The 16,375-nt window shown below is 40.5% G+C and overlaps 1 protein-coding gene across 1 annotated transcript in view; it reads right to left on the bottom strand.

Moving 5' to 3' along the window:
- Positions 1–16,375, bottom strand: part of vwa8 (von Willebrand factor A domain containing 8) — a 70,536-nt gene that overhangs the window by 46,554 nt on the left and 7,607 nt on the right. Inside the window, exons 5-20 of the mRNA XM_038721375.1 lie at positions 14,156–14,323; positions 13,599–13,763; positions 12,960–13,009; positions 12,757–12,865; positions 12,544–12,648; positions 12,273–12,401; positions 11,024–11,158; positions 10,852–10,929; positions 8,138–8,298; positions 7,684–7,797; positions 5,789–5,981; positions 3,954–4,031; positions 3,743–3,858; positions 3,496–3,596; positions 1,999–2,105; positions 133–204 (exon numbers count right to left, since the gene is read on the bottom strand). Coding sequence (XP_038577303.1) covers positions 133–204; positions 1,999–2,105; positions 3,496–3,596; positions 3,743–3,858; positions 3,954–4,031; positions 5,789–5,981; positions 7,684–7,797; positions 8,138–8,298; positions 10,852–10,929; positions 11,024–11,158; positions 12,273–12,401; positions 12,544–12,648; positions 12,757–12,865; positions 12,960–13,009; positions 13,599–13,763; positions 14,156–14,323 — 1,881 coding nt within the window. The remainder of the gene's footprint in view (positions 1–132; positions 205–1,998; positions 2,106–3,495; positions 3,597–3,742; positions 3,859–3,953; positions 4,032–5,788; positions 5,982–7,683; positions 7,798–8,137; positions 8,299–10,851; positions 10,930–11,023; positions 11,159–12,272; positions 12,402–12,543; positions 12,649–12,756; positions 12,866–12,959; positions 13,010–13,598; positions 13,764–14,155; positions 14,324–16,375) is intronic.

Genomic DNA, 16,375 nt, shown 5'->3' with positions numbered 1-16,375 from the left:
TGCCCACAGTGAGCTGTGAGCGGAAGGAGTTGGAAGGTGACATCAGGGTGCAGGGAGCTGGTTTCATAACTTCTCTTCCACATGGGGTCGGGAATTTTAACTAAAGCAGAAGTTACAGTATTTTGCACTCACCTGGTTGCCCACCAGAAGGAGGTGCTCTCCCAATAGAAAGTCTTTCAACATGTCCTCCATCACCATCATGTGCTGCAGAGAGATTTAAACAGACAAACATTCAACTGACAAATAGTTCAGAAACGGAATCGCATTTCACATATGAAAAAAAGCACTGTTGTCTCCTTTTGATCTTAAAACCACATGGGTTTGTGCAGAAATGTGGAGGTTTGCCTTTTGTCAACTGTGTTTTTACTCTGAAGAGAGAAAACAGGTCATTCAAAAGTAGAACATCCTTCTTACTCTCATCCTATCTCACCCTATTCCAATCTTATTTCAGTCTCTAATACAAGCAGGCAGAGGAAAAAGGGCAGAATGAGGACAGAGAGAAAGAGAGAGGGAAAGAGAAAAATCTGGGTCACACAGCGTCATCAGTATTGCCTGAGGAAGTCACAGTGTCATTTCCTTGGCTGGTTCCTTTCTGGGCACGCTATGGTTCGGTCACACTGGGCCTCAGCAGCCAATAAGATGGGGATCAGACATGAGACGCCAACAAAAATTGGCACACAAATGTTTCACCTGATAAAATCTAACTTCTACCTTACATGGGCGTGTCGATTTATCCAAAAGTCTCTTCAACGTCATTTTCCATTAAAACATTCCAAACTTGATATTAACTAAACTCAAATCAAATGAATTTAACTGCTGAGCAGAGCAGTAACTGATAACTAACAAAATGTCATCAGCTGACGTCAACCTATTCATTATTCTGGAGGATGCCACTAATGGGGTACAGTCAAGTCATTATCTCCAGGTAGGATTTATGTTAATACAAGAGATCAGTAAACATGATACTGAGACTAACATATTATAAGCACAACAGCTTCCAGGCTGCTGTATATCTTAACGTGTGCTTAACATAGAAATTTAAAGTTGAATTTAAAACCGTGAAGATGTAGGAACAGTATGCCTGTGTACTGTATACTGGCAGTTTTGCTTGCTTTCCTCTTTGTGCCAGCACAAAAGCGAGCACTCTTCAGGTTTGACCATGGACAGTGACAAAATAGGACTGGGAAGAATGTAGAGAAAATATTTCGCTGAGTGCTTGGAGTTCTGCCCATTTTCACACCTACAGCATACAAACTTGGACAATTACTGCATAAAGTGGGTGTGAATGTCGTATTTTTGATGTCTGAAAGTTACAAAAACTGGCTCCAACATACCCGAGTGATTGAGTGAAAACAACTACAAGTTAACTACAGCGATTCAATAAAAACAAGAATTCCTTCAATGCAATTAAAGTCCAAACGCTTTCTCATCCAACTAAATGAATCAATAACAGCAAATCAGAGGTCAGGTAAAGTGTGCTGGGGCAGACTTTACTGGAAGGCCTGGACTGAGATTAGCCTCTCTGAGAAGGACTACGATGTATCTGAAGAGGGCCTAGCAGGAACAACAAAGAGCATGGCCTTGGAAAATGAACGCTAATACCAGAACTAAAAGTAAAATCCTTCATAATGAAATAATGTCACACACTGCAACAAGGACAGAGTAAAAAAATAGACTGGGGTAAAAGAAAGGATCAGAGTTGTTTTTTCATTAGTGTATGACCTCATGTGAAGTCACAATGTGATGAATATTGTGTGATGAAGAATACGTAGAGTGATCTTTCTCAGTTTGAGAGAATGAAAATAAAAACAACAGATCATTCTTAGGCTTTCTGCCGTTATGTGATTAAAGCTGGTTCACGTCCCAGAAATGAACGTCTTTTTGGCTCTCTTTTACAATCAAAAGTATTAAGTGAAATGTTATCTTGCAGTTAGAGATTTAGTTTATTGTGACATGTGTCTCACTTAAGTATACGTTTGGTTGTCCCAGTGGAATTACCTGAGGATTGTCATAGAAGAGCACGTCTGGAACCTTCATTTTCTCGTTGGCTTTGTAGATGGGAGCAGATACATTGCCAATAGTCAACACACCATCCTTTACCATACCTACAGAAATACAGGAGAGGAAATCACTTCGTGTGTGTTTTCTATTCCAATAACTCGGTAGCTTCTTTAATAATATTTACTGATGGAGGGGAGGGAGCTGTTCCTTATACCTCAACCTAGGGCTGGACAATAAAAGAATAACAATAATTATTGCGATATAATTATATTCAATAACATTATAGGAAATTTTCAATAAATATTCAATAATTTTATTCACTTGAAACATACACGAATTAGGACCTAATTTTTTTTTTTATAAAGATATTTATATTGTTGACTGAAAAAAAGCATTTACTTAATTTTACTCATGCATATTTGTTGACAAATATTTGTTTTGAAAAAATTGTTTTGAATGTTCCACCTTAGATTTGTGAAGTGATCCTCTGTTTGGCATCAAGTGTTGACCATAAAGAAGAGTTTAAACCACAATTAACTATCAGGTTTCTTCAACTTTCACAAAAATCAACCTTTAAACTCGAAAGAAATAACGATTTGACATATCGTGACAATTATCAATATCGAAAGATTTGAAACTTTTTAGCGTGATAACATTTTTGGCCATATTTTGACCAGGAGTCTAGACAGATTCTGCTCAATATAGTTTTACAATTAATGCAATTTTTTTTTTTAATAATTCAAGTTTATTGACGGTAGCTACAGCATAATAAATAAAATATTTCATGTAATTAGACCACATCAATAGCATTATTAGCTAATATGAAATGCATTACTCCTCCAATATGCCACAATCACTTACAGGTTTAAATTAACTCCCAACAAATTTGATTGGTGCTATGAGCATACACGCACTGATCATGAAACTCACAAATAAAACACTAATCAAATACATTTTTCAAATCATTACTGTGCCTCAGCTCTTAGAAAAATCCAAATCCATATATTTGGTGTGAATAGTTATTTTCTTTGAGGATACTGAATCTTACTTTCCATCCGTGTCTTATAGATAAAACGTTTGTCTGTGCTGTAGTTGTTTAAAGTCAGAGGTGGAAACTGGGAGCTACATCGTGAATGACCTCAATGTACTAACACATTGGGGGGAAAAAACATTAATGCAGTAAAAAAAAAAAAAAAAAAAAATGTTGCTGACTTCAATAACTAGGATCTTTTAATCATATTAAAAAGTGCATATATGGTGGTTGATTTTAACACATGCCACACAGAAATCAAATGTAGGGGATGTATAATTTTTTTATTAAATATAGGATTTATACTGTAACACTGATAGTGATCCAATGGGCAGTCTACCATCGAAACCACAGCCTTAACCAGGAAAACCCCTAAAATAGCAGCAATTTCTTACTCTATGAAATGTTTTTAAAAACGTTGACTAGCTTAAGAAATGGTATCTAGATAGCAGAGTGGAACTTACAGCTGAAGTCTCGAGTGTTTTCAGCATGATCTGGTGGGTCCTGTATGGAGCAGTTGGCGAGGCTTTTTTCAAGAGAGGCCCGGGCCAGGCTGGGCAGGAACCTAAAGCACACATAATTAATCACTCATGTACACAACCATATATCATAAAAAGAATGCACTTTTATAGAAAATTTACAAAGGTGCATCACAACCCGGTTAGAAACACAGAAACAGGAATCGGAGTGAGTGCGCATATGTGTGTGTACCTGGCAAGACAAGCCTTATTGACAGCGTGAGCGATGTTCTCCTCGGGGTACTGAGCAAGGCGGCGACAAATCCTCAACAGCTGTCTGGTGGAGAGAGAAGAAGCCAGAGACTGTGCCTGGAGACACACACCATACACAAATAAATTACTTAGATCACACATGTAAACAAACTGCTAAAAGCACACACACACACACACACACACACACTTACGGTGGGGTCGTTCGTCTTGCGGAGAGTGTGTGAGAGGTGCAATAGCTGCTCTGCTGCTTCCTTTGGAACATTAGCAGTCTAAAAAGTGAGAGAAAAAGAAAGAGAGAAGGACTGATGACGAGGATGGTATTTAGATAACAACACTAAGTTGCCAGTAAATTAGGCACACCTAGCTAAAATTACTGCAGTCTAATACAACAGTCCTGCAAAAAATCTTCATGAAGGTTATAATGTTCACTTTGTGTTGAAACTGTTTAAGAGAGGTGTTGAGTCAACTTTTGAGGATATGGTAAGGATTTGGGGTGCTCTCACTGATATAAATGGGATGGACAAAATAATAGAGACACAATTGAACAACACTACGAACTACAATGTGCAGGGCATACACATGTGATGTGTGAAGACACAACATGAAACACCAAATAACAGAAAACAATACAGTTCACCACAGTCTATTGCCAAGTCGAGATGCCGGGCAGGTAGCAGGATATTAAATGCTAATGAAACCAAGAAGCCACAACAAATCAACAGGTGTCTTTGCGGTTAAGTGGTAAAGATGCTAATCATGTAATGTCAACATTTCCTGCAACATTCACCTCCTCTCTCTCCCTGTGCTTTAAAAGGCAAAACCACCACAACAAATATTTAAAGAATCAAATTACAAATAGACACCATAGCCTGAAGGTGACAGAGGAACTAGAGATAAATAAACTTTAAAAACCAAAACCACAAATGCTACTGAGCAGCTTCACCATGTTTAATCCCACAACTCAAATTGAAAGTTTGTTTGTGTTAGTGTATCAACACACCTGAGACCGGCATATGAATAGGTGAATCAAACCATGCAACACAACATCCCACTGAATTGCCAAACAAGGTCTGTATTTTAGTTTGTGTGTAACTGTGCGTGAGGCCAACAAGTTGCTTAACATCACCCCTTTCCAGTATGACTGCCAAGTCACAATTTATTTGGAAAGATTCCTGTTGCTGAGCTCCACAAAAGGCCAATAATGCCCGGTCACATCCTGCACTAAACTTTGTTTACCAACTCAGTTTGTTTTGTTTTGAGTCCTGGCTGAAAGGAGCACTGCATATAAATATCATTTTTCATACTCACTTTGAATAAGTTCCAGATGAATATGTTTCCCCTGTAATAGCCCCTGCACTGTTAAACTCTACACATACGTTAGCAAGTCTCTCCTCTAACTAGTCAATTGCAGACCAAAGGCAACTTCCTGGATAGAGCAGAGTTTCAAATGTCTCTGAGAAAACAAAATGTGCAACTGTTTAAAAGCTTTGAGGCAAGAAATGAAGACAATCAAATTAAAGAAACAGCACAGAAGCAAATAACAATTACTGATTATATTTTAGGCTGCTGATAAGACCGCTGACATAATTAACACCTCTTTATTAAAAAACTCACCCTTTTGAGTTTCCATTAGCTTTAAAAAAAAGAATATACCATCTTTACCAGTTAGATGCAAGTTTCTGTACACAGGCCACTCCTGTAAAATGTAATTTTGTTCTAATTTCTTAATTTAAACAGGAATCAGAACAAGATTAACAAACCAAAGAAAATGAGATTAAATGTATCTATTGTCAATGTGTGTGTGTTGAGAAAATTTACAAAGTCAACGAAAAATATAAGGTTGTAAAAAATACATTTTCAGTGTATTGATCTTAACATTTTATCACAATAATGGTTACACTAACATGATATTGGCTTGTTCACACTTACATTGATTGTTAAACATTCAAAAGATATACAAAGCAGTAACCAGTGCAATAAAAAAAAATACATTTGTCAGGAGATTTAAGTATGGAGGAGGTCTCACCAGTCCCTGTATGAGGCCCATCTCCTCTGATTTGGCCAGGGGGGTGACAGTGTGGTAGAGGAACATAGTGAGCAGCTCTGGGCCCAACCACTGCTGACCTCTGTTGTTGCTGCCGCTGCTTGTACTGGCACCCACGACAGGAGGCTCTGCCAGGGCCAGCACCCTGAATGACGGATGGATGGGGAAGACTGACCTGAAAATACAAAAACGCACACGCCGGATAACAGTTACACACTAGCAGTGGAAGACACACACAGTTTAACATCTGTTGAGCCATGTTCAAGCAGATGCAGAGTGCAGGTGCACATGGTGTGTGCAACTGATGCATATATGAGTGTGTGTGTGTGTGTGTGTGTGTGTGTGTGTCCAACCTAATCTATGTCAGGGACAAGTACATGACTTTTGACAGCTGGCTGTGTAATCATCTGATTCAAGAGGACAGCAAAGTCCATTTCTATCACCCCACAGGGACGCCGACACTGCAACTGGATATATTTACTCTAATGTGGGCGGAAGCGGGCACTAACCATCATCATCACTGGATGAGTGTGTGGGAAGAAATTTCATACATGAAGATATCTGAGGCTGTTAGTGGGCTTAACCATGCATGTTCCACTATCTATCCACATGCCTTACTAATAAAAAGTAAGTTTGGGTTTTGTCTCTCTTCTTTACACACTGACTTTCTCCCTGTCTTGCTCTCTTTATTTGGTTTTCAAGTAGTCAGTTGAATAAATCTAATTTAAACATCAGTAACACTAAACAACATTGCCATCCCCAAATCCAAATCTGATTGGCAAATGGTAACAATTTCACTGCCGCATGTGGTTTTAGTTAACTATCCGGGAAACAGGGACATGATCGATAATGTTTTCATCTACAGCCTTAAGCAAAATTGGGCTGCGTGTCTTGTTTTAATTGCAGGATAAGGCAGAAAGGTTTTCAATAGGAAACACTGTCGCGGGCGGGAGTGATCACAATCTCAGCAGGAGCGGGACGGTGCATCTGCGGGAGCGGGCGGAAATGCTCACACATTTTGTCTGAGCCACAAGAGAGGAGGAAGAGGAAGTGGGTTTATTTCAGCCCAGACGCCCCACCACAAACATCCTTCCTGCCAGCTTAGGTGGGTTTTTAAGATGTACACACACGAATGTGCATGTACACACACACACACACACACACACACACACACCATTTCATGAGTCAAATACAGGGAACAGTTAAGGTCAAGACCAACAATAGTTATTCACGCAGAATATATTTATGGCAAACATTACAACCATGTAAAACGCTGTCTCATAGTTCCATTTACCACTGTGCAGTGTTTTAGCCTCTAATAATCTTACAAAACTGATCAATCTATCAAAACTGGCCTTCCTAGACACATATTTTCACCAGTCCCCACCACAGCAGACCCAAGTATTCTCTTAAGTTTGGACTAGTTTCACCTGAACACCTGAGTTGGATGATATGAATACTGATCCAGAAGGGAGAAGTAACATACAACACAAACTTACAGTAAGCATCACTATTCATTTCTTTCATTTTGAATCAAAGTTTTGTACTCACCCATCTCTCTCTATAGATATCCCTGAAGTCAAAAGACCCCAGCATCACAGATCTGAACGTCACTCTCTTGGTTTACCTGGAATACTATTGTCTTTACTTTTGTATTGTCCTCCCTCTCTGTTGTCTCTCTGACTCTTTCTTCCTGTTATGGTGCTAATCATGAATGTAGCTATTGTTGTTTTTAAAAAGCCAGGGGCCACAACTGTCGTGTTTCCATGTTTGACGCAAATTCACTTTCAGAAATGCACCTAAAATGTTCTTGGTCTTTCCCACATATTACCCGTAAAGCTCTGTGTGCAGACCTGTGTGTGTGTGTGTGTGTGTACCTCTCTTGCATTTGCTGGTCACTGAACTGCAGTTGTTCCTTTAGTGTCTGGTATCTGTCCCACCGCAGCAGCTTGGTCCCATCGTACAGATCTAACTCCCTGTCGTGGAGTAACCTGGGACACAAAACAATGTGGAATGAGTAGGTAAAGGTCGAAGTGTGTTACTCTCTTAAATTAGAACAGACTAACTAATTTAGAGGAGCATTCAGGAAGAACTAACAAAAATATAACACAGAATACAGAAGATAGTATATATCAAGATAGATAGCAATATCAACAAAGCAATCCAATGTAGCCATTTTACGCTTTATTTTGTTTAAGTAGTAAGCAGACAGGGGAAAGAGAGGGGATGACATGCAGCTAAGTGCCCAGGCTGCTGCGGTAAGGATTCGACACGTGCACGCTCAACCCAGGTGAGCTACGGAAACTATATATCTTTAGCAAACTGAAGTACCTAGACAGCACAGCCAGGGTCCCGAGGTTGACCCTGTGTATACCATCCAAAAGCAGCAGCTTGCCCTCAATGGCAGCAGTGACCAGTGGAGACGGCCTCCACGCTGTGTCTCCGTTAGGGAGAGTGTACCTCTGCTGGAGAAGGTCCCTGGCTGTCATGTCCTGGAAGTTGGGGAGGAAGGAAAGGGACACCAAGTGACAAAGTTAAGTGAGGGGATTGGGAGCAAAGTGGGGAGTGGTTCGGTGTGTGTTTTCTATCACACAGTGGAATTGGATAAAGCAAGCTGAGATTTTCAGTTTTTCTCCTCACAGGATCTGGCCCTGCTGCTGTGTTTGATATCTCTGCTTTACAGATAACAGCTAATAGCTAATAGCTAATGGCTAATGGGGGGGGGGGGGGGGGGCGTCTGTGGAGCAAGACTGTCACATTTACTATCACGCTACCGTGTCATGACAGAGACAGCAGAGTTGCACAATTTGTTCCAGGCAGTGATAACCAAACTGCTAAATGCTCCACAGCAAGAAGACAGTTTTCATTAAGTCAAAAACAGGCTCTATATTTTCCATTTGGTGCTATCATGAAGTAGAATGAATTAAGGGGAAATGAGGTTCCACTATACCAACAGTGGGCATGACCCACTAAAGGTAAGGGATAAATGGACAACATTCTTTAGCCACAACAGTGAGGTCAGACAGGCAGAAGCTAGGAGGAAGACATGGATGCTCATTTGTCCGAGCTCCTCTGACATTCATAATTTCAAAAGTGTAATTTATGGGGTGCCTGGTCTCCTCAGCCACAGGGACAAATCACTCTCTATCCTTCTGGGTCTCTGGTAACCACCATCATGACTGCCTGCCTGGCAGTTTCAGATGTGAGCAGACCTGAACCGAAAAACAGCAGTCACTTCGACTTGCAGATGCATCAAGAAACACAGCACCTGGGCCAAGGCTATGCAGCTGTCAAGATAAGTAGGCTCTACGTCTGTTTCTATCATGTTGTATTAGCAGGAGAAATACACATTTTGAGACTGCTTGCAACATGAAAAATACTGTGGTACAAAAGTATTTTAAGCTTTTCAGGCTATTATTCCTACACCATATGCCCAAGCAGTTCTATATTTGCTCTGCTGTCCTTTTACCACTCTAACAAAGTCTATAAATCCTAACAGGTCACTGAAGAGTTCATTTATCTTGTTGTTTAAATGGACCTTTGGACTTTTTACCCCACTTCTTGTATTTCATAATACAAGTTCCTTGTTACTTTTCAGATTAAGCTTTTTTAAGTACATTTTTGAGGTAACCGGTAGAGACAGGATATAACTACTTCCTCGACCACTGGCTTACCAAGGGGTAAATGGTGTGCCTGTGCCAGAAGTGTCCTTTGTGCCCTCTGGAGGTGTTTAATGCAACTAATCACCTGTAATGAGCAGAGAATCACTAGGCTCTCATCCACTCTCTTTGAAGTTATTTTTCTCAGTAAAGCTGCTCCCCATAACAAGGCAAATGCAAATGTAAGTGGCTATGGTTCTGAATGAAAGTACACCTGTATTGTACACGTGTACAAGATTCTGTATGGTGGTCTGTTTATTCCTTGATAAATATCTGTAATACTGCATGATTCCCCTCTACCCCCGTATTTAGATAGCAAGGGAATCTGCTTTTGCCGAGATTATTATTGTCCATTTTTGTTTTCAAAAGAAGGAAAGGGTTTTTGTTATTATTGTGTTTTATCCATTGAAGGACAAAATATCAACAAATCATTTATGTAAATTCCACTCTAGCCTTTCATGTCACTTAGTTTTTTCCAAAAATGGGATTTTTCAGAGCTGACAAGCTGAATTGCCTGACGAAGGATTCCACAATTCCCACAGCACAAGTCACCCCTGACCTCAGCAAGCTAAAAATAGCCGCAGCATGATGCATTAATACATACGGTTCCAGCACTCCCATTTCCTGCACAATCATCACCCAGCTGACTACACACACTCACATGGACACACAGAGGGGGAGGTTTTACATATACAGACACATATATTGTAGCAGCCCTCCTTTGCTCTCTATCTTCCACTCAGTGTCAGTTTCTGGCCTGACGGGTGGCCTGAGACCCAGGTAATGAAAGCCAGATGTGGGTCTTTTAGCCAAACTACGGTCCTAATTCTACATAAATATACTCCATCCCACTATACTGCACCTTCCCTGGCTTTACGTTTGAGAGATGTATGCTCATACAAAGAAATTATTCAACTGATTATGTAGCAAGTGGGGTACTAAATAAAGCATTACTATTGCTATATATGCTTGTGGTTAAAAAGTGTGACATGAGTTGAGAAAATCCTGGTAGAGAAAGAGAAGAGCATTTTCTTCTTATGAAACAGTTTCTGTTCTTTCATTAAACTGCCCCTTCCCCACTGTGTGCAATTTGTTTGCCCCTCTTCCCTATTGGTTGAAACCTTGTGAAATAACATAACACGTCACAAAATGTGTCTCTGCCTGTGATATGCTTTCCCTGACATGACCTATTACCTACCTAACGCACTATTAATAGTGCTATAACATGCATTTGCTTGGTGGATCCATATAGATGCTCCGCCTGGTGATTACACACTGTTCATCAAATGCTGTGTTTTCACATATAATGAATGCAGATAGTTCCAGACAAAACAAAAAAGCAAAGTATTTAAATATTTCAAAGAGTAGTTTTTATTATTTTATTACCTGGTAGAGCATGACTGGCTCTATGCTGTAACCCAACATCTCAGCGAACTCTTTCGCAATCACCGACTTGCCACAGCCCTAGAAAATGCAAAATTATCGTTGTTAAGACAAGAGATCACATTCATGTGTACTGTACTGTATGTATGTCTACTGTACATTATGAGTTAGCTACCTTAGCTCCTATCAAACATATGTCCTTAATCATGTGTGACTGCATCATCTCCGCAATCAGCTGGGAGTGGCTTGGTGTACTGATGAAGGTAGGGCTACTGTTGGGTTGGCGCAGCTCCTTGATGCCTGCTGGAACCTGAAGTTTGATGACGACAAGAAATAGACATGAAAACACAACCAGCAGCTTCATCGTACTATATAAGTTGAGGAAAAATATTCCTTTAAATAAACACTGATTCACAGACTTATCAGCATCACTGATACACAGCTGGGAACAAAAGATACTGTGTTCCAATAACATAGTGTTATCAAAAATCCATGAGACTTACAGCAAGAGAATTACTGCCACGCATAAAGAAAATACAACTTCAAAGAGTTAATAAGAGTGATATAATTTTTTTTGGCTGGAACATCTTAGAAGTCGGGAATAAATCTGTTCTCCCAAACCCCGCACAGTGACTCATCCACAAACACTGTTAGAATTAAAAGATGATAAAGATGTTCCCTTCTAAAAGCCCAGTTAGAGATAAGATGGTCAAGCTACTGATATAGTGGGTCTGCCTGCCCGTCTGCCTGTGTGTGGCCTGCCAAGAACAACGGACATCTCAGTGAAACGTGTGACTCGCTGTCTCCGTTTTGTCAGAAAAATGTTCTTTAGGTCATGATGTGATGAAGTGGGCCTAGTGGTCACACTCAAGGGCACAATCAGATTACAGAGTGTGACAATATATAAAAACAAATAATAATGTAGTAGTGCACGTCTTGTTATTTATTTATTTTAAGTAGCTGTTATAGAAAATAAAAATAAAAATTATCAAAACCCTGCGGAGGTTTTGACCTTCAGCAGCAGTATAGAGCGGGTTTTTTATGAGAGAGTCCCTGTTTGTCTCATGCACACGCATGAGGACGTACATGCACCCTTACACATTTCACATTACTCCAGCCATCTACAGGGACAGTAATGTGCCAAGAAACACAGCGATGCAGCAGCAAATGAAGGAGTAATGAAGGAGACTGTAGGATGCTACATGGACATAAACCATGTAGGATTTCAAATGCTATGGAGAAAACTCCATAGGGCACTTTTAACACAGGCTTACAGCAGACGCAGTGCTTGATGTCCTAATAGCCCCAATCCACAATTAGAACAAAGCACTCCATTGCCCCACATAAGTGTACATGGTCTGCATACCAATCTGGGGCTTTAATTTTGCACTCTGTGCATATATAGAGAGAGAGTCTACCGGTACCTGAAAGGTGACGTCCTTGTCTGTGACACGCAATGTGACATCTGCATGGCCCTCAACATCCCTTGTCTTGGACACACTCAAAATGGCGCTGGGTGTTTGTTGGCGACGACCGTCCAAAAGCTCAAATCTCTATGAAAGAGTGCCACAGAATGATGTAGGCCAAAATTAATAATGTATCTTACCTCATGTTCAGACCACAACAAGCATGCACATTAGATGACACCACATATAGATCACAGTCACATTTTGACTAGTTCACATCTTGGCTTACACTCAGTACGCCCTCCACAGCAGTGCACCCTTCCTTGCCCAGGATGCTGTTGTAGGGGTAAAGTCTCTGGACTAGCTGCTGGGAGGACAGCATGGGGAAAGCGTTCTGCAAGAACACAGAAAAGACAGCCATTGGACCAACAGACATCTGTTTTTTATTTTTCTTGCTCCCTCTCTACGGACAGTAAGGAAGATTTAGGGCCTGGGCTTTCACCAGCACGTGGAGGGCAGGAAGCAGGTTGTCCACAGGGAAGTCAGGAAGGCCAAGGTTGGATGATTCCTGGGAGCACAGTGTAGTGGCTAGTGACAGCAGCTGGGACACCCTGACACACAGAATAATGCATATGAATAACTCCTGAGACGTCAAAGGCTACACAAGTCGAACAAGCCATTTAAAAACTTTTACTTTTAATTTACCTTTCTGCAGCAATGTTTGGTCCTGCTGTGTACAACAGCTCCAACTGGTCCTGAAAACAAAACAATAGCAAGATGAAAACAGCTGCAAGGCTACACACTTAGGAGTACTTTAAAATAAAATTGTTTATGGTCACAAGTTCAATATCTGAAAGATTTATTGTTGAAAACTGCTTGCTGAGAGGGTAGAAACACTACGTAGTGGCTTAATTAATGTTTACAAGATGTGGCTACAATCTAAAAACTAGACAAGCAGCTTAAAATTTGAAATGTTAATTTAATGCATTTGAAACAGACGCTAAATCCCACACTTAACTCTTCACAAGCTACAAAATAAAGAGCCAGTTCATGCATTAAACATTTTTCAGTGTTGTACATTTAAGACAAAAACTTCAACAATCATGTGTCTTTCCAGTATTATATCCCATTTCCCCCGCATTTATAGGGTAAGCTATGTTTTAATAGAAATTAGTTCCAATTAAGTTTGTTCACAGTGTGTTATGTGGATTATTCAGGGTAATGAAAATAGGATCAACAGGGAGAACAAGTTAGATGACCTGTCTTCTTTTTCTTTTCTCTCACTGAGTCATTTTGGTGGTGGGAAATGTTTAGTGTCAATAATCATCCAACTCCTGGACTGACCTTGAATGGTAGGTAATAGATGTCTCTGGCTTGGAAGCGAGAGCGGAGAGGAGGATCCAACGGGTTGCCCTTGTACTTGGGGACAGGAAGACCTAGAGCAATGACCCGAAAGTCCTCACTTACACGGACAATCTTCCAGCTGTCCAGCTCTTCTTTGGTGTGCTCCTGCAATGCATCGAGGTATAGAACACTCCAGTCCTTTTCTACTGTCTGTAACGTCTTAAATGCAATTTTTATGCAAAAGGCTGCAGATAGACAGGCGCATGTAACAAGTACAGACCCGAATGTTACACAGTATTTATGGTAACAGCATTTTTCCTTTAAACACGAGAGGAGCTCTGTAGGAGTAGTGTGAAAATTCTGCCATGATCATGAAAAATAATTAATTTCTTAAATCTAAACCATGCTTAATTGGATAAAACCAAGTAAGAAGTGAAGTCCTTCACCCTTAGTTGTGTTGTTCTTCAAAATGTTTCCAAACCACAAGGCTTTGATTGAGAACGCCTTAAAGACCTTCAAACCCTCAAGGCCTATGAAGGCGAGTGTGCTATACTAACCAGCAGCAGCTTGTCGTAACGCTCAGATGACATAAGGAAGCGTCCGTCTTCCAGCTGCATCTCTCTGTTCTCCAGCAGGTTGTTAAGGACAGGCAGAACATTTCTCTCTGCCTTCTCCAGCCCCTCCAGAACCAGGACTCGACCTTGTGTTGCCGCCCTTACAGCACACTGGGCACAAACACAAAACAAGTCAAGACTAATCAGTAACAGTAACTTAATCACTACTCAGTACTAATTTGAGATGCGGGGGAAGATTTTGGTACTAGGAAATGGCTCATTTTAAGGCTAAACCATCGCAATCAGTTCAACCTCAGGTCAAATCTGCTGCTCCATTGTCCAGTACGACCTCTGACCCTGTGTAAATGTTAACCGTGCTAAAAGCATTTATACAAAGAGCAATCTGACTGTGCATCAGCTCTTACTGCCCATGCTCTGGTGACAACATAAGCCTGCCATAAACCCTTTCCTGAGGATGTCCTCAGCTTATTGTGTACAGAAGAACGTCCTCCAAACCGAGCTTCAAAACAGTCTCAGCTTTTTTAGGAAGGCCTATTTTCTACCACCAAATGTTGGGTAAAAATCTCGGTTTGGCTTTTGAAGCATGTGTATATGTGTGTACATGTATATGCGTGCGTAGACACACATCTCTGCAGAAATCAAAAAGCACATCTGACGTCAAGAGGCAGGAAACTTTAGCTGTCTGGGTGGACCGCAGAGCAAGTGGCCATATAATTAGGTTAACATGTAAATACGTGGCAGGTTGTGTGGGAAGCAGAGCCATAAAACTATAGTGAGGACCAGATGCTCTATATTTAAATTCTCGATCCATTTTTGGCACCAACGCTGTAATCAGATAATTGTTAGAAATGTAAGTGACGCAGGATGCCGAGAGAGAGACGGGGAAGCACAGACATGCCTTGTTTTCTGTTTGACACTAACTATGTAGAAAAAAGAGCGACACCCCACCAGAGGCTGAGAAGCTTTTAGCAATGAATAGACTATTGAAAGGATTAGCAGTATGCATATTATTGCCGTATCATCTCCTACACTGTCTCTGCGCTGTATGTAACGTTTAATTGTTGTAGCACAATGCATACCCTGTTTATATTTGTCAAAACCCTTCTGCACCCAATGAAACCTAATTTATGATCACACAGATTTAATCTTAACTTGACTACACCGATAATAAAACTTCTATGGGACTGGGATATGTTTTAACTGTTTGCATGTAAGATCCATGTTTGTATCTTACCTGCATACACAGACAAATATTTAATATTTGATGTTACAAGGTGTCAAATTTTTCACTATTTTGGAAGACTTAAATAACATGGTTTCCACCACAGATACGATTTGAATTTTCACATATCTGTCTTTCATGCCTGATATCTACAGTGGGACGTCGTCCAATGCTGGCGGTTCTCGGTCCAGAAACACTTCCGATTACATGAAAGTACAAGGTCGCCATTAACTTCGGTCTGCTGCAGTCTCTGATGTTTAAGAATTGTTCTGTTCTATTTGCGTGGCCCAAATACCTGGTTATTAGTTTCTAATTTTACAACAAACTGCTCCTGTTTTTACCTCCACACATGCAGATTTGCAGTTCAGCATTAACCATGCCACTGACACTCTCTTTCTCTAGGCCCACTCCACACCAGTTCTCTCACTTGAAAGTAATAACTATTAATAAAGTTTTATTTTAGATACCATTTATTGTTAATATTTCTGCCTTGTTTTGATGCCATCAGCCACAGATTTGTGCACGGCACTGAGGGCTTTTGCCCTAAAATTGGATTTTTTGGGTGCTTACTTGCTACATGTGACCAACATATTGCTTAGAAAGGGCATCCAATTCATTTATTTTACTTGCTGCAGATGCTAATTATTTGTTAGCTATACACTAGTTTCAGTTCAAATTCGGTTCTAGTGGAGGTGGGAAGCTTTTTATTACTGTAAAAGAATCTTATCTGCAGTGTGGGTTAGAGGTAAGCTGCCTTACATAAGTGCCTAACTGGAGAGAGGTGACTGGAAATGTCAAAAATACAAGAAGCATGAGATTACATCCATGTGACTCGATCCTTTATACGGATTTGGGGGCGTGGAGTGAAGTTTGGACTGAAGGAGGAAAGGAGAAAAAAAAAAAGACAGAACGAGAACTAAAGAGGCAGAGACTAAAGTGGAGAGATGGGAGGGAAAGAGTAAGCACAGGGACCGACACGT

Source organism: Micropterus salmoides, unplaced genomic scaffold (assembly GCF_014851395.1).
Source record: "Micropterus salmoides isolate LMB-PRFRI ecotype aquatic unplaced genomic scaffold, ASM1485139v1 Ms_hic_scaffold_15, whole genome shotgun sequence".
Classification (NCBI taxonomy): Eukaryota; Metazoa; Chordata; class Actinopteri; order Centrarchiformes; family Centrarchidae; genus Micropterus; species Micropterus salmoides.
The sequence above is the reverse complement of the archived record's forward strand: the minus strand, read 5'-3'. Positions and strand labels throughout refer to the sequence as shown.